This window comes from Leuciscus leuciscus (genome assembly GCF_965113295.1).
Source record: "Leuciscus leuciscus genome assembly, chromosome: 7".
Taxonomy (NCBI): domain Eukaryota; kingdom Metazoa; phylum Chordata; class Actinopteri; order Cypriniformes; family Leuciscidae; genus Leuciscus; species Leuciscus leuciscus.
The window spans coordinates 10,251,764-10,272,899 of NC_138731.1; the positions used below are offsets into that span (position 1 = coordinate 10,251,764).

The 21,136-nt window shown below is 38.5% G+C and overlaps 2 protein-coding genes across 2 annotated transcripts; one reads left to right on the top strand and one right to left on the bottom strand.

The window, feature by feature from the left end:
• Positions 1 to 214: 214 nt before the first annotated feature.
• On the bottom strand, positions 215 to 10,953 carry scrn3 (secernin 3). Its single transcript, XM_082176221.1, has 8 exons — positions 10,795 to 10,953; positions 10,302 to 10,461; positions 8,965 to 9,146; positions 8,346 to 8,545; positions 7,065 to 7,277; positions 4,117 to 4,279; positions 2,242 to 2,422; positions 215 to 1,314 (listed from the first exon to the last, which is right to left on the bottom strand). Exons 2-8 carry the CDS (start codon positions 10,458 to 10,460, stop codon positions 1,153 to 1,155), a joined length of 1,260 nt encoding a protein of 419 aa, XP_082032347.1. The 5' UTR covers position 10,461; positions 10,795 to 10,953; the 3' UTR covers positions 215 to 1,152.
• A 683-nt stretch (positions 10,954 to 11,636) lies between these two features.
• Positions 11,637 to 19,905, top strand: cirsr (corepressor of RBPJ and splicing regulator). Its single transcript, XM_082176340.1, has 10 exons — positions 11,637 to 11,815; positions 12,259 to 12,353; positions 12,493 to 12,566; positions 12,791 to 12,804; positions 14,318 to 14,370; positions 14,451 to 14,499; positions 14,627 to 14,744; positions 17,202 to 17,308; positions 17,579 to 17,664; positions 18,623 to 19,905. The coding sequence occupies exons 1-10, from the start codon at positions 11,744 to 11,746 to the stop codon at positions 19,137 to 19,139; spliced, it is 1,185 nt and encodes a 394-aa protein (XP_082032466.1). The 5' UTR covers positions 11,637 to 11,743; the 3' UTR covers positions 19,140 to 19,905.
• Positions 19,906 to 21,136: the final 1,231 nt, after the last annotated feature.

The window sequence follows — 21,136 nt, forward strand, 5'->3', positions numbered from 1 at the left end:
GTTTTGATAAAAAAAAAAATCCAGTTTGAGCAATATATTTTTACTTGTTTATTTATTTTTGATTCGCGGTTATTTTTTGATCCGTGACTACAATACTTTCGGCGGGAATTTAAATGCATCTCATTTACCAGCTCTCCTTTGAACACTGCAGTCTATGGTCACATCACTGAAGCCAGTTCAGAATTCCATGAAATAATAATAAAGACAAGCTCACTGTGATTGTGGAATGGACTTTAATGAGTGTTAATCTGTTTATTACTATTTTGTTTGTTTTTTAGTGACATGAGTGGACAGTTAGTTCCAGTTCACACATTTCCCAAAGTAAATCCTTTGGAATTAATTATTTAACTAAGTGTTTGCATATGATATCTGAGATCTTTGACATGCACTCTAAAATGCTAAAAACACACACATCTAACATGTCAGTAATGACAATGTGACTAACTTGTCAATGGTTTTGAGTACATTATTAAAATGAAGTCCAAACATACAGGAATTGACTGAAAGATTGTGCAAACGATCTCTCTACTAGAAAAGGTAAGAGGGTGTTTCTTCAACTTTGGGAACTTTTATATCTGAGGGGTTGAGATTGAGATTTCAACATGTGAAGTTATTAAGATGACGTTAAAACTGGCTTGGGTTTTTATTTTTAACCATATGGCTTTACAGGGTTTCAGGAGGTGTTATGAAGGTACATTTAAGACCAATTAAAGAAAACCCTAAATTGAAGGTAACATAAAACGTCAATATGTTCTTTAAATGTAAATGTCTAGGAAGCACAATAAGTTGTCTTAACAACACTTGAAAGTTTGAAAATTTAATTTCCAACAGATCTTCATAACTTTTTAATTCATTTTACAAAAAAAAAACACTTAAAGTTTGAATAGCTCTGCTCCCAAATAGAAGATATCTTTGCAGATATAGGAAAGTGCTGTTCTTTTTCAGTAGTTTTGTCTTGTTTTCCAGTGCAAAGGTCTAAAGATTCTTAAATAAAGATAAATTAACTTGAGAAGCAAAATGACTGAAGTTCTGAAGATTGACAGTGTAAAAAGTGTGTTTTACTAGCTTCCACAGGTCCCAAGAGTGCCTATAGTTGAAGAAACATCCAATAATCCTATTCAAATATTTATTTTTTCAATTCTAAGCTAAGTCTCAGGCGTTACTGTAAATATCAAGCTCCTCAGCTGCAGTGTCTGTAAAGAGATGAACCAGCAGTGTTGAGTCCTCAATCCCCTCAGTTAGATATTTCTCCATCTCTGCCAACTTCCTCGTCTCCAGATCTCTCATTTCCTGTTCAATCTTCTGTCCTCTCTCCTGAACAAACAAACAAACATTATGTTACATGAGATCTTTATATTAACAATGCAATGTATTGGACTCTTGCACAACATTTATAATTTATTTTTCATGCCAATCTCCCACCATCTCTCCAAAACAAGCCGTTCTGGCTACTGTACCTTTAAGATTTCCATGTTAATGACCTTTGTTATGATTGGCTAACCACTTTGCATGTGAATTTATGCTATTTTACAGGTTCCTCGTTTTATTTTGCAAGTCTCCTTCAACAGGTTTACATGCAGCCAAGGTCAAAAAACACTTTATTTTTCTCAAAACATAATAGCAGCATCAGCTCTTTTCTCATTGTGTCTGAAACGGTTTGATAAAGGATTCAGTCCATCTAAACCCCGCCTTTCTGAGAGTCTACTCGGCTCTGATTGGTCAGATCGTCCAGTCTGTTGTGATTGGTCTACTGCTTACAGCTTGTGTCGGAAACAAAACGCCTAATACAATATCTGAATTTCAGCTCTTGATACACAATCATATGATTAGTAACGGTTTTACCATATCAATTTTAATCAAAGTGGATTTGCTTTTTGCAAAGTGTATTTGCAGAAAACAGCGTCTTCTCGACATGAACAACACAAATCAAACTCTTCCAGTCTCAGCTACAACTACAGTGTTTGAGGCTCAAAGTATATTTTGTTCACCAGCAGCCAATGAAGACCATTGACTTGCATTATGCAAATTTATTACATTGTTACATAGGTTTGTACCAGGAAGTGAGACTGGAATTACTAATGACTCATTTCGGCAGTTCAGAATCAATTCTTTCTCTTAGGAGACAATAACTATCTGTCATCTTTAAAACTGTGTAGACCTTTTACATTCACAAACAGCTGTTGCTCGAGGCTAGGAAATGTGGGCCGTGTAAAATACAGAGGCCATCAGACAACGGCTCACCATGGTGCTGTCGATGATGGCGGCGACCACCTCGTGCTTCAGGAACAGAGGGTGTTTGCGGTTCGGTTTGCTCTGGAAACGGGGTTTCTTCTTCACGGGATCGTCCTCTCCAAAACATGGAGAACATGTGTGCTTCAGCTGCTTTATGTCTAATACAAATACAAACGGCTTAAAGACAGACCTGTGGGGGGAGAAAAACATGAAATTTGCAGTATTACAGCTACATGAAATTGATAAAGGAGTAATCAATTAATCATTAGATTGTCCACCAGGAAATAACAGCAACGCTTGCCAAAGCAAAAGCCACTAGAATTAGTAATGCTATATTAACTACATTACTGGTCAACAGTTTGGAATAATTATGATTTATTAAAGTTCTTTAAAGTAATCTCTTCTGCTCACCAAAGCTGCATTTATTTGATCTAAAATACAGTAAAAACAGTAATATTGTGAAATATTATTACAATTTAAAACAATTGTTTTCTATTTAAATATATATAAAAATGTCATATATTTGAACCTTTATAACATTATTTATAACGTTTTTCCTTTTCAGTTTTCAAATTCAAACGACAACATCGTCAAAATGATCCCCATTCACATGCTGTATTCTGCTTCCAGGCCAGTAGTTGGCGATGTCACTTCGTAAAGAAACACTTCAACGCCTATAGACTGAAAACGTTTTTGTAGTTTACATGGAGATGGTAACGGTATTGTTTTCGGTAAAACTTTACTTTGAATCCCGTTTTCAAAAGTTAGCATTTTCAGGCCCCCAATACGCCAAAACGAAGCTAAATGAACGGTTAAAAAAACACATAATTTTTGTGTTTATATTTGAGGGGGCATTTACACAATGTTTTGAATGGGGATCGTTTTGACAATGTTGTCTGTAAAGAAAATGTTTCTAAGACCAGGCGGGATGGTGTTCGTGGGAAATCGTGCACATACGTCACTCGCCTGTGTGTGTCTCGTAATTTCCGTATATAGAGAAAAGTTGCTCCGGCTACTTTGACGCATGTATGGTGCGGGAGTGGCAGAGATTAGTTTTCACAACGAGCGAGAAAGGTTGACATGGAGCCGCTAAATCTCCAACCTCCGGGAAATCATTCATTTTAATCAAACACTGAACAGAGGAAAGACTGCTGGTAAAAAGAGAACATGACAGAGCTCGTAATAAAACAAGAACCAACATTAACGTGGCTTTTCAGAGATGCAGAGAACTGAGGGATTTGAAATGTAAAAGCGAAGCGGATATGATGCCGTTTTTATTACTCAGGTGATTAAGGTATTTTGTTAAACAGATAAATTGCCATATGTTGCTCTCTAACAGAGTTCATTGTAAAGCATTATCTACTGTGAAGGCTCATTTCATTGATGTCGTAGTGCTGTGCTGGAATTTATTATCAAGGAGGTACCATGTCTATTAATGGGTAAAGCTACAGTAACGTCTTCAGCTAGTCAGCTTGAGATCTTTACTGTTTAAACTCTAAACTGTTTATATTTCTTAAGCCTATAGTGAATGTTTTATGATTAGTAGGATAACCATTTTCACTAGCACAGTCACCCAGAGCAGAAGCACCACCAAAACAATGTTCTTCCACAAAATGCATGCATTTTTGTTTTTTACCCGCTAGAGGGCCAAAAGTTACAAAGTGTACCTTTAATTATTCCAAGCTATTGCCTGGTAGTGTATATTAACAAATGGTTAAATATCATTACAATTACTATTATTATAATAATTCACAATTTATATAAAAAATCATGTCTAATCTGTAGTTACGTATGACATGCATACATAATTCAGAAGAAAAACATTAGTCAGATTTTCCCCTGTCCTATAGCTGTGACTTCTGAATATCAGCTAGCCTGGCGTACCGTTCAGGGTCTGGAGTGGCCGTGAAGAAGTGGACACCAGGTAAATCTGGGTCTTTGGGGACGACTGACACCATACTTCCTGTGGTCATGAACATTCCCTCCATGTTGATTCCGCTTTCCTTATTCCTCAAAATATCCATCATTGTCTCTGCTGTGATGTGGCCTGTAAGTACAATATTTTAATGACATAACTGTCTAACAACTTGTCTGTGAGTTTTTAATTCAATAAATAATGTGAATTAATAATCTATAAGTACAATTATGAATAATAATATACAGTGATGTACTGTACCAATGAAAAGTTTGGACAAATCGATTTTTCTATATTATTATCATTATTTTCCACTTTAAATAATAGTAGTCATTAAAAATATGAAATACCACAAAATGGTATTCCATAAAAGCAGGCCTGGAGCCAGAGGGGGGCCGGGGCTTAGACATCCCTGTGCCCTTGGCACAGCTTTTTGGCACATTCGTCAAGATGGTGGTTGTTAAGTTTAGGGAGGAAAAGGCGCAGTCTGCGGCCTTCTGTTAGGTTCAGTAATGGCGCTTTTCCATTACCAGTACCAGCTCGACTCGACTCGCCTCGGCTCGCTTTTCTCTCCGTTTTCCATTGCAGATAGTACCTCCACAATAGTATCTGGTCGTCATAGCGATGCCGCAGGAAACTGCCGTGACTTAATCTTCTACGCGAGACACACCCGCTACCCACACACACAGGACAATGGAGGAAATTGAGTGTATGCTGTTTTTGGATGTTTTTGTTTTTGCTGTTTTTTATTCAGGATACTCCGTCTGGCGCGTGCAATGATGACGCAGTGAATAGTGACGATTCTCTCTGACCAATCAGCAGTCTGCCTTGTTTTCACGTCACATTTTAGCATCGTCTCAGCTCGCTTAGAACCTCGCCGGAGGTGGTACGAAAAAAAGTACCTGGAAGCAGGTACAGGTACAACTTTTACACAGTGGAAAACCAAACAAAGCCGAGTCGAGTCGAGGCGAGCCGAGGCGAGCTGGTACTGTGTAGTGGAAAAGCGCCATAAGGTACTTTTGTTAGTGTGTGTGAGGTGCAAAATGAGGTGGAGCTGCCTCCCCGAGAATTGGGGTTCCCTAAGTAGGCACCCTCATAGTGGCTGCCCTCCACTTATGTGGGTCCAATAAGTAGGCGGCTCACTTAAGAACTTTTCTTTTGATATAAGGTGAAGCTGCCTCCCCCTGGTAGCGGGTCACTTAAGCAGGCAGCTCCCTTTTCCCATGAGTCATTGCAATATACTAAGGTTGTCAGTAGCTGGTAGAACAAGTTGGACCATGCTGAAGTTTCAAGGTTGCAGCTGCCTCCCACTGATTGGGGTCTTTTAAGCAGGCAGCTCCCTTGAGGTAATTAAGTCTGCATCCCCCAGTATTGGAGTCCCCTAAGTAGGAGGCTCCTTCACTTATCTGGATGAAACTGCCTCCCTATTTTGGGTTCTTTAACAGGCAGTTGCCCCAGAATGCAAACTTTAGCATATTTGCAAGGTCATAGCTGCCTCCCCTAAAATGGGTTATTAGGCAGGCAGCGCCCTTGTGTGTGCCGGAGATCAGTAATATGGTTGAGCCTGTGTCCTCTGCTCCCACAAGAGCGCTCAAGATAATCCCCAGACCGCAGGGTCTATCATGGATTGTATCCACACTACTGGGATATCTTCTCTTGGGTCCTCCACGCTCTGTTCCGGCTCGGAGTGTTCGGAGACTATAGCACAGCTAACCCTTTGCAGCTGTTTATTAGTTTCCTCTATTGGGCGTAGTACACCCTTCCCTTACAGGGTTTCTTTATTAGGGTCTATCGTCCTACTTCAAAGTTGGGGATCACAGTCTTGTGTGAGCATTGGACTCCCCTCATTCAGAGGGTCATTCTGCTGAGTCCTCAGCTCCCCAGAGGACCCATCTCTGGTGTCTGGTGAGAAGTGGTTTTGCCTGAGCTTAGCACCCCTTCTCACTGGTTGAGCATCCTTAAATTCAGAATGTTGGCCTTGCGAGATGCTGACTCTAGGTCAGTTGGGGTTGAGCATTCTGTTACTTAAATGTCCCGTGATGTTTAGGGGTTCAACCAGATCCCTATATATTGAATTTGATGCCTTCCCCTTATGGCGGGTAAGCAGCTTCCTTATGTTTCATGAAGCCGTAGCTGCCTCCCCACAGGTTTGGTCCCTAACCAGGCGGCCCCTTCATTAGTCAATACTAAGGCTGAAGCTGCCCCCTAATAATGTCTGGCGTAGAGGCTGGCATTACCAGGCCCTTGAGCCTTTGGAGCTTGGGTGGTGGCCATAGGGAATAGTGTCACTGACAGTTCTGTGTCAGACCTGAGTAAGGGGATCTGACTCTGGCATCTAAGTCTGTTGAGGCTTTGTTTGTGCTTGTCACAGCCAATTAGGCAGTCATTCCCTCAGCATGGCGGAGTGGGCATTTTTTCCCCATAGCGTCCTCTGAGGGCGCAGTGTTTCTCAACCCTGGTCCTGGAGGTCCCCCAACACTGCACATTTTGAAAGTCTACTCTTTCTGACACACCCATTTCACTTCCTGGAGTTTCTTCTAATGAGCCACGAGTTGAATTAGGTGTGTTTGATTAGGGAGACAAAGAAAATGTGTAGTGTTGGGGGTCCTCCAGGAGCAGGGTTGAGAAACACTGGAATGTCTCGTTCCCCTTTTAAGGGAACCATGGTTACATGCGTAACCTGAGACGTTTTGTTAAAAAAAAGGCACTATTATTATCGGGCAACAAAACTAAATTCAAGCAATGGTTTTTACGATCCTAAGAGGCACAAACTCACTTAAAGTGTGTCCACACTTTTAACTAGTAGTGTATTTTACAATCAACCAATTACACTGTCATGAATATATGAGTAGATGTGATTATTTAGCACTTTGCATGAATTTGCTGATCATTTTCCACCACCAAACTAATAACTAACCTTCACTCTTCTGCAGAAGTTTGCGTCCCTCACAGTATCGTCCCCCTGCCGCCTCGATTCGGGCTGTGGCTGAGTAGGAGTAAACCTCGGCAAAGCTGAACTGAGCCTTTCCATCCCACCAGCTCTGCTCTTGTGCATACGTCCTCAACTCCGGGTGCTCCCGATCAATCTTAGTAGTAATGGAGTACTGATTGGAGATGTTCCGATAGCCGGCTTTAAGAGAGAGAAACAGCGTCAGACCTTTTAAAAGACAATTAATATTCAGCAATATTGTCTGCACTGACACTGTCGGATGTGAACATTTTAAGTGAACTGATCTGATCTTTGCAACATCTGCACTGAACTGAACTGAACTGATTTGAGCTAAATAACGATGCTATTGTCTTCTGTAGAGCTGCTTATAAATGAATTAAATTAGTTTCATAATTGATGAAATTTATGCAACATTAGCTATGTTTCCATCCACCTATTTTAATGTGCATTTTGGGATATCGCATAAAGAAAACGCTGGATAGAAACAACAAGATGTGCATCAATTCTAAAAATGTGCTCAAGTGCACAACTGAGGCGGATCATTTTTTTATCTGATAAGACTTGCGCATAAACTACGATGGAAACACATTTACAGAATAAATCCCTTGATGCGCAACAACAAACTCACATGACTTTGCCTCAGCAGAAGATGTGATTGGATAACTGGACTAACCAGTGGACCAATCACATCACAGCATCTCAGATGTTGGTTTGATCATTCTGAAATGCCTGAGACAAAACATCAAGATTTGGTTAAATCCCCTGCCAGAATCGCCTTATGAAATTGCGTTTACAAATACCAGCATCCAGACGCAAGAGAACATTTCCGTGTTTATTCACATGCTCTGAGAAGCAAGTCAAGTTCTGATGAAGGATTAAAGAGCCACAGTGGCTTCCCCGATTGCAGCAACTTCCATTTTTATAACAGATATTTTGCGCAAATTTCCCAGGAAGTGACGATTATCTTCTCTTGAACACATGGAATGGAAACACTGCTTTATTCGCAAATGTTTTATGCGATATTCCAATTTTACGCACAAGATAAATTCGCAACTTTGTGTAGAAACATAGTACAGTTAATGAGCTAAACTGAAACAACACTGAACTAAACTTGAGCTGAATAATCACACCATTATCTTTTGTAGAGCTGCCTTTATAAAGTGTCATATAAATAAACCTGACTTGACTTTTAAACACTTGAACTAATTTCAATTTGTAAGCTATAATGTTACATGACTCAGTATTTACCCTCCACTCTCTCTGCGGCCCAGTATTTCCCAGCAGTCTCCAGCACCCAGGCCTCAGTGCGGTCTGATATGAGGAAGCTGTTATGGTATGTGAATCCACACTCGTCCTCCATGCAATTCCCGCCCTGGCCGTATTTTTCCAGCAGTTCTGTTATCACATCGACAGCCCGCTCAGCAGTGTTGGCCCTCTCCAGAGCCAGCCTACATACAAAGTGTTTCAAATCACATTTAAGACCTTTGTTAAGAAACTTGCACAAATAAAATAGCAACTAACCCTAAACCAAACCCTAACCGTAACTCCATAGCAAGTACATGTAGTTAATTAATATTACTCAGTACTTATTTGAGTAAGTACAATGTAACTACGCCACCTTAAAATAAAGTGTAATCTTTTTTTCTATATTATAACCCTGGCATGTTTGGTTATATGTGCTTTCGTTTGTACAATATGCTTGGTTTTCAATAAATAAATAAAAGTTTGTCCCATATAAATACATATACATTGCAGCATAAATATATATATATATATATTCAATTAAGCTGCAACTTATTCTGAATTGCAGTAGTTGAGTAAATTAGTCAATGCTGAACATGAATTGAAAAATTGCTTCTTGGATCACCTGACGAGATCCATGCCCAGAAGAGCCTCTTCACCATCCGCACTCTCCTTCCCCCAGACCGCCTCATTCCCGACGCACACCTGATGCTGATTCGCCCCCATCTCCGCCCCCCACAGCCAGGCGGGTCGACTCAGCACCACTGCATTCGTCTGAGACACCTGCTCTATCTCTATATATGTACACTGATCAGATGAAAAGGAGAAATAACAAAAACAGCTGAAAGAATTTCAGCACTCGGACAATGTTTCTCAAATCCAGCTGGACAAATCTAAGAGAAATATTGCTGAATCAGACCCAGATAGCAAGAATGTTTGCATGGCTGAGCACATGTGGGCCAAACTTTCACCATATATGTTTCGCCATGGGTTTGGGGGGAATTTTCTTTTGGATCATCATTTGTTTTGAGGTATGACAGATGACAGCACACAACTGAGGATCATATGTGGCTTGGCTATGGCACACCATGATATATGCTAACTTATGGTTTTAAACTACATTTGGTTTATAATATCATGTAACCTGCTATAGTGATGTGCGGCAGGTTTGTGGCCATCCACACCACTATGGAAGCTTGTTTACGCCACGGAATAAAACAATTTAAAAGGTAATTAAATCCTTTTATCTCACAATTCTGACCTTTTTTTCCTCACAAATTGCGAATTTTTTCTCTGAATTGTGTGATATAAAGGTGCAATTGCGAGTTATAAAGGCAGAATAGCAATATATAAATACACAATTGAGAGTTATAAAGGCAGAATAGTTTGATATATTCACAATTGTATTATAAAGTCAGAATTGCAATATATAAACTCGTAAATCTGACTTTTTATATTTCACAATTCTGACTTTTTTTCTCAGAATAACAAGTTTATAACAAAGTCTTATAACTAAGAGTTTATATCTCACAATTCTGAGAATAAAAGTCAGAATTGTGAGATAAAAAAATAAAATAAAATAAATTATCGCAATTATCTTTTTTATTTGGTGCCGGGAACAAGCTTCCATAGACCTCAGCCTATTCAACTATGCTGGTTGCTTTTCTCTCTCTCTCTTTTTTTTTTCTTTTTCATCTTTCCTTGAATTCCTATTGGTGTATTACTGAAAATGTGACTGGCAACTATTTTAATTATTTAGGTCTAAACAGGTTATTTCCATTAATATTTTCCTCTTTGCTCTCTCTTTACAACAACAGCCTTTTCCCACACAAACTCTAATTAAAATCACTGTTTTGGATCAGTTCTGGCTACAACATCAGCAAACTCTAATCTGTGTCACACTTCAGAGGTTTATTTGGGCCAGATCAGGAAATCTGTTGACTGGGGAACACCTTGAGATACCTCAACTTTGTCTCCTGGGCCATGTTCCTTTGCAGGGTAGTAGACGACCTCTTGCACTTCATCGCAGGGCCTGTCCGAGTTCTTCCCGAAGATGATCCGCTGCTGACCCTCTGTGGATGGAGGCAGAGCCACAAATGTGTCGCAGGAGGTTGGGTACATCCTGAAATAAACAAAATGTAACATTCCATGTAAATGTAGGTATCCAGTGTTCTGCTGAATAATCTATGATAGGAGCAATTATGGCAATCTCTCAATATTCATGCATAGATTATATGGCAATCATTCATTCATTTAAAAAACACTGACCTTGAAATAATAGGAAATCAGAATGTTTTTTCTGCTCAAAATATACCACATCATCAGCATGAATGAACTCTTAGTATGATACAGGTCTTTGCATGAAACATTCTTTACCACTAATACGTATTCATAAGGCTGATCCAAATATTTGCAGTAACGCAGGCATACAGTGTGCTTTAAATAATATTATTACCTTGTCCAACTCAGCGTATATGTCAGGCACGAAGAAAATCACTTTTCTGTTCGATGAGATTAAACATCTGTTTGCTTTCCTTTTCCTTTCTCCGTAAACAAAACTGCACGCAGACTTTGACATAAATCCGTATGCACGGTCATCTGATTTATAATCAACCAAAACAATCCGCACAAGCGATCTGACAAATGAGTCTGGTCGATCCGCATTGGTGTTCAGCGGATAAGTGGGCGTGGCAGCGGCGATTTCAGGACGCCATCAAGTCACGTGGTCGTGCAGTGGCATTTTTGATTGGCTATTTGTTTTCGCTGTTTTGAAAGGATAATAAAATAGGCCTAACACACAATAAATGAATAAACAAACATGTTATAAAAAATATAGTACAGGAGTGCAAATACAATTACATAAATTAAATAATATTATAAAAATTACTAAAATGAAGTGCATGGTTGTCTTTTGATTTGACAGTTGTTTATTTAAGTAATATAATGCTGTATTCCTTGCGAAGTACGATGTGTACATGTTTTATGATTTAAACTTAAATAAAACCATTAGAAGAAAGCCGGATGTTTTTAATAACTTTTAATGACTTACAAATAAAACCAGGGGTGCATTAGAATAAACAATAAATAAATACAAATAAATTAAATATAAAATATTTAAAAAATGTAAATAAAAACATTAAAATGTTCACAGATATTAACACACTTTACAGCTTTCTTTTTTCAAAATATAGTGTTGTATGTATCGTTGAACATGAAGGCTTCTTTAATTAATGTTTACGAAATTTAGCTAATAAAGTAGCAGCTTATATTATGGAAGATCCCGGATGTGTGCTGTTCTGATTGCGTCATAAAGAAGCGCCGCTGCTGGTGTTTTGATGTTGTTCGACGAAACACGCTAACTTCGGTTTTTAATACCATTTTGGTCGTTAAGCTGGGGTTCAAACATGGGGAAATCTTTTGCTAATTTCATGTGCAAGAAAGATTTTCATCCTGCATCAAAATCCAACATAAAGAAGGTACACGTTAACGTCAAGCGGGAGGTTTTCGCTAGCAAGCTAACTTACTATTGCTCTGGAGTCAATCATTAGTTCAGATCTTCTGTTTAACGTTATATATACAGCAGTCAACATTTGAAGTGGATCAAAAAAGTTCATCAAAGTTGTCCTAAGACAAGAACGGGTGTTGTTCAAAATTCATGTGTAACTTTGAAGAAAGGTTTTGATCCACTTCAAATGTTGAATACTGTATTATATATCTGTTTGGTTGTTTATGAATATGCACAGGTATTTATTCACAAGCACATGATATGTTTGTTAGTTTGCTCGGTTAATAATCATAAAGAAAACAGAGTCTAGTGTCAGATGTTTCCAGAGGAAGACAGAATCCTTTATTTGAAGGTTGAGAGACAAACTGGTGTATCTGAGGTGCTAAACTCTTCATCACTTTGGTTCTTCATCAGGTATGGATCGCAGAGCAAAAGTTAACCTTCGAGAAGAAGCAGCAGGAGGATCTGATGCAGGCCTACCTGAAGGAGCAGGACACGTACAACAACAGGTCAGAGAAGCCCAAACCAGCAGACAGGACTGGGTCTCAGTCTCTCAGACACACAGTCACGTGTGCTGCTGATGTTGTGGAAAGTATCTGGCATTTACCTGGAAACTGAAATGGTCCTGTTGGATGTTTTATGTTCCAGACTGCTGATGGGAGACGATCGTGTGAAAAATGGCCTTAATTTTATGTATGAAGCGCCTCCTGGAGCATCTAAAGGTCAGGAACGTTTTCACCGGTTGTTGTCCATAAAAATAAACCTGTTGAATAAGTTATTAAAATAATGTAATTGATCATTCGCTTGCAAATCATTGCTAAACCTTAAGACATACAAGATTTTAATCCATCAACATTGTTAGAAAATCAAGAAACTGAGAAAAAGAAGTTCAAGTGTAAATAATAATTTGTTTTTTATTCTTTCTATCATCACCGACTTCCCGCAGAAGAGGAAAAAGAGGTAAAGCTCATTTCCATGTTAAAGTTTGCAGATGATTGTTTGTGATTGTGCACTATCAACCTTTATACGAATATTTAACCCTATAAAGCCTGCTGTATCATATTTGATGTGCATAATATTTCTAAGGCGTCTGAATTATTAACATTAGCAACTTTGCTGAAAAACCACTTCATCTACTACAAGCCTTCTGTCGTTTGACTGACAGTTCATGCTTTGTAAAAGGCCTTTTAGTATAATTGTATAAACTTCCAACTTCAGCTTGTGCTTCACATGTCTTTTTGCTGTGAAATCTTTACTGATTTTATACTACCTAAACGTAAGAATAACTTTGGTATTGTAAGTAATATTTCAAGATTTTGCCTACTTACAAGATTTACCATTTTCTGGACTGAAGCAATTTAGGCTTAATTGATTTTTTTTATTTAGAAAAAACTAAGCAAGACACATTATTGGCTGATATAGAGTGACAACTGATATTTATTTGCATTTTATGTAAGTAATCTGCTATACTGACTATGATTTATATTACAAGCATCAGAATTTCATCTTACTTTTTGGCCATATAGGCCTAGATATCAGCAGCAAATTGCATATTTTTGCTCAGTTTGTGCCTCTGGAGAAAATGTAAGTGTTTTGTCCTCCTGGAGTATGAGCTCCATACTCTCCTATATCAAGCTATATGAGCCATAAAAGCCTGATGTAGAGCTGCACGAATAACTGTTAAAAGATCTCGATCTTGATTAAAAAAACCCTGTGATCTCATTCCTAAATGACAACGATACGCCTGTATCTATTAAACCTATGAATATGATCAGAGCGAATATTCAGATCTGTTTTGGCGCTGCCGCTGATCTAAAGACAGCAGTTGTCATGTATAGGTATGAAACAGATTAATTCAGATTATCACTGAAGTACTGGGATGAAAGTTTATAGTTAATTTGTATGTCTACGGTAGTAAATGACCTTTTGGAAGTAACTTGGCGCTTCAGATAAGTATTGTATCACTTGCATCATTACTCCAGTAGGTGGCGACAAGTGACTGTTAGAAATGTATTCGTCATTGAATCATTCATTCAAAAGATTTGTTCAAACACATTGATTCATCCAGTAATTAAACAAGTAAAGTGAGTCATTGAATCATTCATTCAAACTGATTTTTAAAAAAATTAATACATTTTTTTTTTTTAAATAGACTGCAGCATTTAACATGATGTCAGAACCTCTAGTAAATTACATGTTATTTTTTAATTGTTAATTGAGAACCGCGATCTCTATTTTAAACAAAAAATTGTGATTGTCACAATGTATCAAAGCCTGATGTATCAAATATGACGCTCAACAACAAAAAAACCCTTGATTTGTTTTCAGATTTTGTCTAAATGTTCAATAAATTGTTCTATTAAAAGAATTCTGTCTATTATTTCATATGTCAGGCTTTAGGGGGTAAAGAAAGCTTATTCTAGCGGCATCTTCTAGTCTCAGCTCATGTCAACCTCGTGTTTTTCATCTTCAGGGAGGAGAATCTGAGTACAAGTTTGAGTGGCAGAAAGTAGCTCCTCGTGAAAAGTAAGTTCACTAGTTCACAAGTGATGCTTGATCTCAAATTTGCACTTTTATGCATTTCTTACTCGTATTTTACTCATCAGGTATGCAAAGGATGACATGAATATTCGAGATCAGCCTTTTGGCATTCAGGTGATGTTTAATTTTGTGTTATTCACCTTCATAAATGTAGATTAACAGTTATTGCTCATCCACAAGTGTCTGAATGCAGTGAACGTGCGGGCGCTGTGCTTGTTTTCTTGTTCTTGAATTGCTGTAGGTGCGTAATGTGCGCTGCATTAAGTGTCATAAATGGGGTCATGTGAACACGGATCGTGAGTGTCCCCTCTTCGGTCTGTCGGGGATCAATGCCAGCTCGATGCCCAGTGATGAAGCAGGTATGCTGATCTTTCCTTATTGTGTGTATGATCAGGGCGAGAAAGGTGGTGACGATTCTCAGGGCATCCACAATTTCAACTGAGGGATAGTTTCTTCATGCTCTGTGGTGAAATCCAGCTTTTAATGTTGTTTATATGTCTATGTGGTGTTTTTAATATGCTTTAAGACAAACCATGTGTAAATTCATAAGTCGACACCATTGCTGAGTATTGCGGCGACCTCAAACCGTGTTTTTGGGACTATCTTTGGTTCACTGCAGTTTTAAGGAGAAAATATTCAGCAATGGTGTCGACTGATGAATTTGAACCAGCGAATCATAGTGTTCAAGGTATAACCGGTCAGTGTCTGTGTCCGAAAACATTAGAAATGACATCAGAAGTGGATAACATTGGTTAAAAACGTACATTTAAACACAAACTGACCACCAACCCAACCACAACTTTCAGAAGCCATCTTTATTTTTTATCTTAACGGTCACGGTCGGTCACAGGATTGTGGGATATCAGAGGCAGCGAAGGATAGATCTATATTGCCTTCAAGGTCATTCAGAGCAAGGAATCTCAGGAGACTGGGAGTGAAACTAACATTGAATTTGGACGTGCCTTGAGACTGCAGAAAGGTGTCTCTCCAGGAGCAGGGTTGGCTACGCCTGTCTTAAAGCATAGTAAAGACACAAAGACATACATTAAAAACTGCAGTGATTTTCACCACAGAGGTCTTTAATGAAGGTTTTCTCTACCTGTAGATGAGATACACTTTCAGAACTGTAGGTGGCGACAATGTCCAATAAAACACCAAGAATATCTGTAACACCTGGACAAAGCTCCTATGGCTTCCCATTCACCTAAAGTTCTGAATACTGGTGTTTTTGAGCAGCTCACCTCAATTATAAATGCCATGTGACCCATCCTGTCGGCACCACATGAAAATGATGTCAGAACATACACCGCCCCAAACCCCAGTTACTAGCAGACAAACATGTCACACTTGAAGATTTCAGATCATCTTCTATAATCTAATAAAATATTTGTGATTATATGATATTAGTAAAGAACTATTGGAAGTGTACTAACCTGCCAAACCTTGACCCCTTGTAATACTTGAAGCATGTGGCATTTGGTCCCAGAAATCTATATAGTGTAATCTATATAATCTATAATCTATATAGTGTATATCTATAATCCGCCCTAGAATAAAATAAAGAGGTAATTTTGACATTTTATCTCACAACTCTGACTTTATTTCTCACAATTGTGAGTTATAAAGTCCCAATTGTAAGACATTTTTTTTCTCAGAATTGCGACTTTTTATCTCAGAATTCAGAGTGACTTTTTTAACTCGTAATTCTGGATTATTTCTTACAATTGCGAGGAAAAAAGTCAGAATTGTGTGATTTTTAAAAAGCAATTACCTTATTTATTTTTTATTCAGTGGCGGAAACAAGCTTCCACAAATCGCAAATTCATTTATTTTAGAAGATAAAAAATATGATGGAAGATTTCATACACAAACTACTTGTATTGTAACCAACTTCAGAATAAAATTACCATTAAAGGGTCCCCCCCCCCCCCCCCCCACCTCCAAAAAAAAATAAAAAGATCTTATCCTCTAAAACTTATCCTCATGTTAATCAAAACCTGTATGACGTTTTGGTCACACTTTAGGGTCTAATTCTCATTATAACTACAGTTTTTGCCTCAATAAACTCCTAATTACTGCTTAGTAATAGTTAGCTAGGTAGTTAAGTTTAATAAGCAACTTGTTAATAGTGAGAATTGAACCCTAAACTAAAGTCTTTCCAACTTATTCTCTTCTGTGGAGCACAAAAGATATTTAGAAGAACATTGGGAACAAAACAACATTGGAGCCCGTAGTATGAACAAAAAGTCTTGGGACAACATGAAAAAAAATGCTAATCTCAGAATGTTCACTTTTGTGGCTGAGTAACCCCTAAACTTCGAGGTGTGTGTGTGTGTGTGTGTGTGTGTGTGTGTGTGTGTGTGTGTGTGTGTGTGTGTGTGTGTGTGTGTGTGTGTGTGTGTGTGTGTGTGTGTGTGTGTGTGTGTGTGTGTGTGTGTGTGTGTGTGTGTGTGTGTGTGTGTGTGTGTGTGTGTGTGTGTGTGTGTGTGTGTGTGTGTGTGTGTGTGTGTGTGTGTGTGTGTGTGTGTGTGTGTGTGGGGTTTGTCTCCTGAGAGCTGGCAGCACTACAGTAATATGCATGTTTCTGCAGAGCGGAGATGGATCTTAATCTGGTGTTGGTGGGAAATGTTATTTGTTGTTTTGATTGGATGAAACCTCTGCTTCTGCAGAATAACACCGCATGCCTTGCCCAGCTGGGAGACAAGGGAGTTGATTTGGTGCGTCTTTGTGTGTTAACAAAGCCCGTAGTGTGCATGGCTCCGAGGGGGGGAATGATCGCACATTATTTGTTCTGAAAGAGTGATTTGTCCTAACAGGTCCGTCGATGCACCCCTCCGAGTTAATGGCAGAGATGCGAAACAGTGGGTTTGCGCTGAAGAAATGTGTCCTTGGGAGGGACGCCACCATGACTGATCCAGCACAGGTAATCTCCCGGACCCTGCCCAAATATGACCCATGATATCCATGTCTGGAGCTCAGCGTGTGATTGCAGAAAAACGTTCAATTATTGAATGGGCATTGAATGGTTAGACTAGAACTGATGAGACCAACAACTACAATTACAAGAGAGTCGAGACATGCTGGATTTCACACTGTGGTTCTGCACAAAAGTGCCTTTCTGATTGGCCTCTTGTGTATGTATGGTCAGTGAGTGTGTGTGTTGTGTTTGCTAATGTGTGTTGTTGTGCTTCAGGATTTTGTGGCTAGCGAGGAAGAAGACGACCCTGAGGTGGAGTTCCTGAAATCTCTCTCCACCAAACAGAAACAGAAACTACTTAGGTGTGATTATTTATTACACATACACAACCGCCTATATTCATAATAACCGAATTGATCATAATTGCTATTAATATACATTTTTATAAATAAAGTTATAATATTCATATTAATTTTTGTAATATTATCAATATTTAAATTTTTTGTGCATCTAAGACATTAAGGATAATATCTGTCATTTTAATTATTTATAAACTAGTTTAATTTCAGTTTAACTAGCTGTTTAATGCGAGTAGTGACGGCATAAGCCTCTGCCATTTCCGTTACAATATGAATGTGTGTGTGTATATATATATATATATGTATGTATGTATTAGGGGTGGAACGGTACATGTGTTCGAAACGGATATATATATATATATATATATATATATATATATATATATATATATATATATATACACACACACAATATACTACTGGTCGGTAAGATTGTTTAAGTTTTGAAAGACGTCTCTTCTGCTCACCAAGGCTGTGTCTATTTAATAAAAGAATACGGGAAAAACTGAAATATTTTTGTAATGTATTCTGTGTTCTATGTGAATATATAGTAAAATGTAATTTATTCCTGTGATCAAAGCTGAATTTTCAGCATCATTACTGCAGTCTTCAGTGTCACATGATCCTTCAGAAATCACTCTAATATGATGATTTGATGATCAAGAAACATTTCTGATTATTATCAGTGTTGAAAACAGTTGTGCTGCTTTAGATTTTAGTGAAAACCGTGATACTTTTTTCAGGCTTCTTCGACTAATAAAAAAAGTTCAAAAGAACAGTATATATTTATCTTTTATAAAATTATAAATGTCTTTTCTGCCACTTTTGGCCAATTTATTTGCTGAATAAAAGCATTTATAAAACCACAAATTTCAACAAAAAAACAACAACAAAAAGATAAACCTACTGACCCCACACTTTTGAATTAGAATTATAACTCTCATCCCCTTTTTCCTTTTAGAAAACTTGACCGTCTGGAAAAGAAAAAAGAGAAGAAGAAGAAGAGTAAAAAGGAGAAAAAGAAGAACAAAAAGAAGCAGAAAAAGAAGCCAGCCAAGAGTGAGAGTTCATCCAGCAGCTCCTCAGACAGCAGTGACAGCAGCAGCAGCGACTCTGAGGAGGAGAAACACAAGAGCAAGAAGAAGAAGAAGAGCAAGAGCAAGAGCAGGAGGGACTCGTCCAGTGACGGCAGCGGCTCTGAGAGAGAACACACACAGCCCAAACACAGCGAGAGAGGACAGGATAGACACAGGAGCAGGAGTAGAGAGAGGAGGAGAGAGAAAAGCAGGAGCCCTCAGCGATGGAGAGATGAGAAGGAGAGAGGTAAGGAGAGGGACAGGAACACGAACAGGGAGAAAGGAGACAAGAGGGAACGAGAGAGAAACTGTGATAGAAATGTCAAAAGGAGGAGTGCGAGTCGGGAACGAGGGAGGGGCTCGGGAAGGAGTGATAGCAGGGATGCAGAGAGGAAGAAATAAGTCTCACACTGTCATCTTATCTCAGATTAAAGGATTCATTCAAAGGAAACTTCTTACATAATTGACTCGCCCTCATGTCATTCCAAACTCTGACCATTTTCGAACACTTTAAAGTTTAATCGCTCCAAAATGACAGAGCAGCGCCTGAATAACAGTCCGTGTGACTCTTCATCTAGTTAAAGGTGTACCATACCTTTTGTGTGGAATTCAGGTCATTATTCTTGTAAATATTCCCCTTTGCTTGAAGTTCTGTTGGTCTGCTGAGAACCAATGACACTTGAGAATATTTGGTGTTAGGAGCTTTAGGGAAGGGAAGGATTTTTAGGAACTTTATAGACGTCACTGAACTTCTGAGATGTTTAAATAGAGATATATTTTTAATTTCCTTTTCTGTTCGAGTCATGAGAGTTTGGACTGACATGAGGGTTACTAAATGAGGACAGAATCTGAAATGTTTTGGGTAAATAGTTTCTCTGGGTGGCTTTCCCAATGTCTTTTCCATGGACTGGCAGCTCTGGGAAGATCTCCAGAAGAGGGCGCCATGAGAATGTAGAAACTGAACCTGTTAGACTCCAGGAATTAAACTCATTCTTTCAATGTTTTCAATTCATTTGCTGTACTCCTAGTTCAACACATGTTCTCTTTTCTTTACGCATTTAGCCCTCCTCTAATGTAATATCTGTTCGACTCCTTGAGAGATATTCCACATATAATAACCTGAATGATTTATTTTGCAATCTTGTTCATTAAACTATGATTTATGTTTTTTGTGGCTCCTTCCTTACCTCAAGTCAGTCTGTAAAGATGTCTGAAATACAGGTGTTATGAATGTGGTATAAAACTCGATGCCAGTTACAACTCCACAACCTTATCCGTCTGAAAGAAGACTGAAATTAGTTGGTTAAATGGGATTTGTAGTTTTCCGCTAATTTTAGAGGTCTTTTTCGGTAGTTGTGATTGTTATAAATTCAGGGTGACTTCTTTATTATTCTAATTATTGTGTTTAGCTACAAAACGAATGTTCAACAACTCTCAAATTGGCGAAATCGAGCTGATATATAAATATAATACAACTATTCCCCATTTTAGAAGTGGTGGTGTTCAAAACAAAATACATTTGGTAATATGGCAATACTGGCAACGCAAATGTCAGAGCGCATGGTTTTTATACACGTAAAACCAACATGATTTTTAAATGGCTGAAATATGAGTGTGTTTCTCAACACATTCATCGAGCAGATAAAATAACAAACCCTCACTTCATCAAGGCTGACCATGAGGTAACAAAAAAAGATTCAATTGCAATTCAATTATTTTGGGGTAGGCTAAAGGCAGGAATTTAAACACCGACTATAGCCTACTTTAGTTTCTGCGTGTCACTGGAAAATATATTAATAACCCACTGAATGTGACAGTAAAAGTTAACATTAGCATTTGTATTTATATATATAATTATTTATAACGATAATCATTTAATTTGTAAACATGATCTGCGCTTGATGCACATTTTCTGACCAAAAGGGAGATGAAAGAGTAGCACCGCTCCGGCAGCGCGGGAAAATCACATCGTCACGGCTGAGTTTCCCGCGCTGCGGCCGGAGCGGCGCTGCTCTTTGATCACTCTTTTATTACCGCGCGCAAACAAAGCTGACTTTTGCCTCGCGCTCAGTCAGAGGGCATTCCAGGAAAACGCGAACAAAAGGCCGTGAGTGACAGCGCTACTGTCCGCAACCCCAGGCGCATCATTCGCTTCCAAAAGACTGAAAGGCACTTAGATCTTGTCCATGTATAAGCTCCCGTTTGTAAACCTTAATAGAACCATATAATTGTAAAGCGTGCTCGTGAATGCCTTCACGCCCAAATAGCGCTCATTTCCGTAACACAAATTTTGAATTGTGTGCAATAAAATCGTTGCATCCTACATTAACTTTTAAAAGACTGAGAATTGTGTTCTGCACACCTGCAAGTCTATTTGAAGAAAACATTGCCTTTACGGA

Bases quoted from the DNA above. Each gene is read 5' to 3' on its own strand.
- scrn3 (XM_082176221.1), bottom strand. From the start codon at position 10,460: ATGTACCCAACCTCCTGCGACACATTTGTGGCTCTGCCTCCATCCACA. The intron at 8,546-8,964 runs GTGATCCAAGAA...CTTTGTATGTAG, and splicing joins CTGGGCATGGATCTCGTCAG to GCTGGCTCTGGAGAGGGCCA. The intron at 7,278-8,345 runs GTAAATACTGAG...TCTCTCTTAAAG, and splicing joins GGCCGCAGAGAGAGTGGAGG to CCGGCTATCGGAACATCTCC.
- cirsr (XM_082176340.1), top strand. From the start codon at position 11,744: ATGGGGAAATCTTTTGCTAATTTCATGTGCAAGAAAGATTTTCATCCT. The intron at 14,500-14,626 runs GTGATGTTTAAT...GAATTGCTGTAG, and splicing joins ATCAGCCTTTTGGCATTCAG to GTGCGTAATGTGCGCTGCAT. The intron at 14,745-17,201 runs GTATGCTGATCT...TTGTCCTAACAG, and splicing joins GATGCCCAGTGATGAAGCAG to GTCCGTCGATGCACCCCTCC.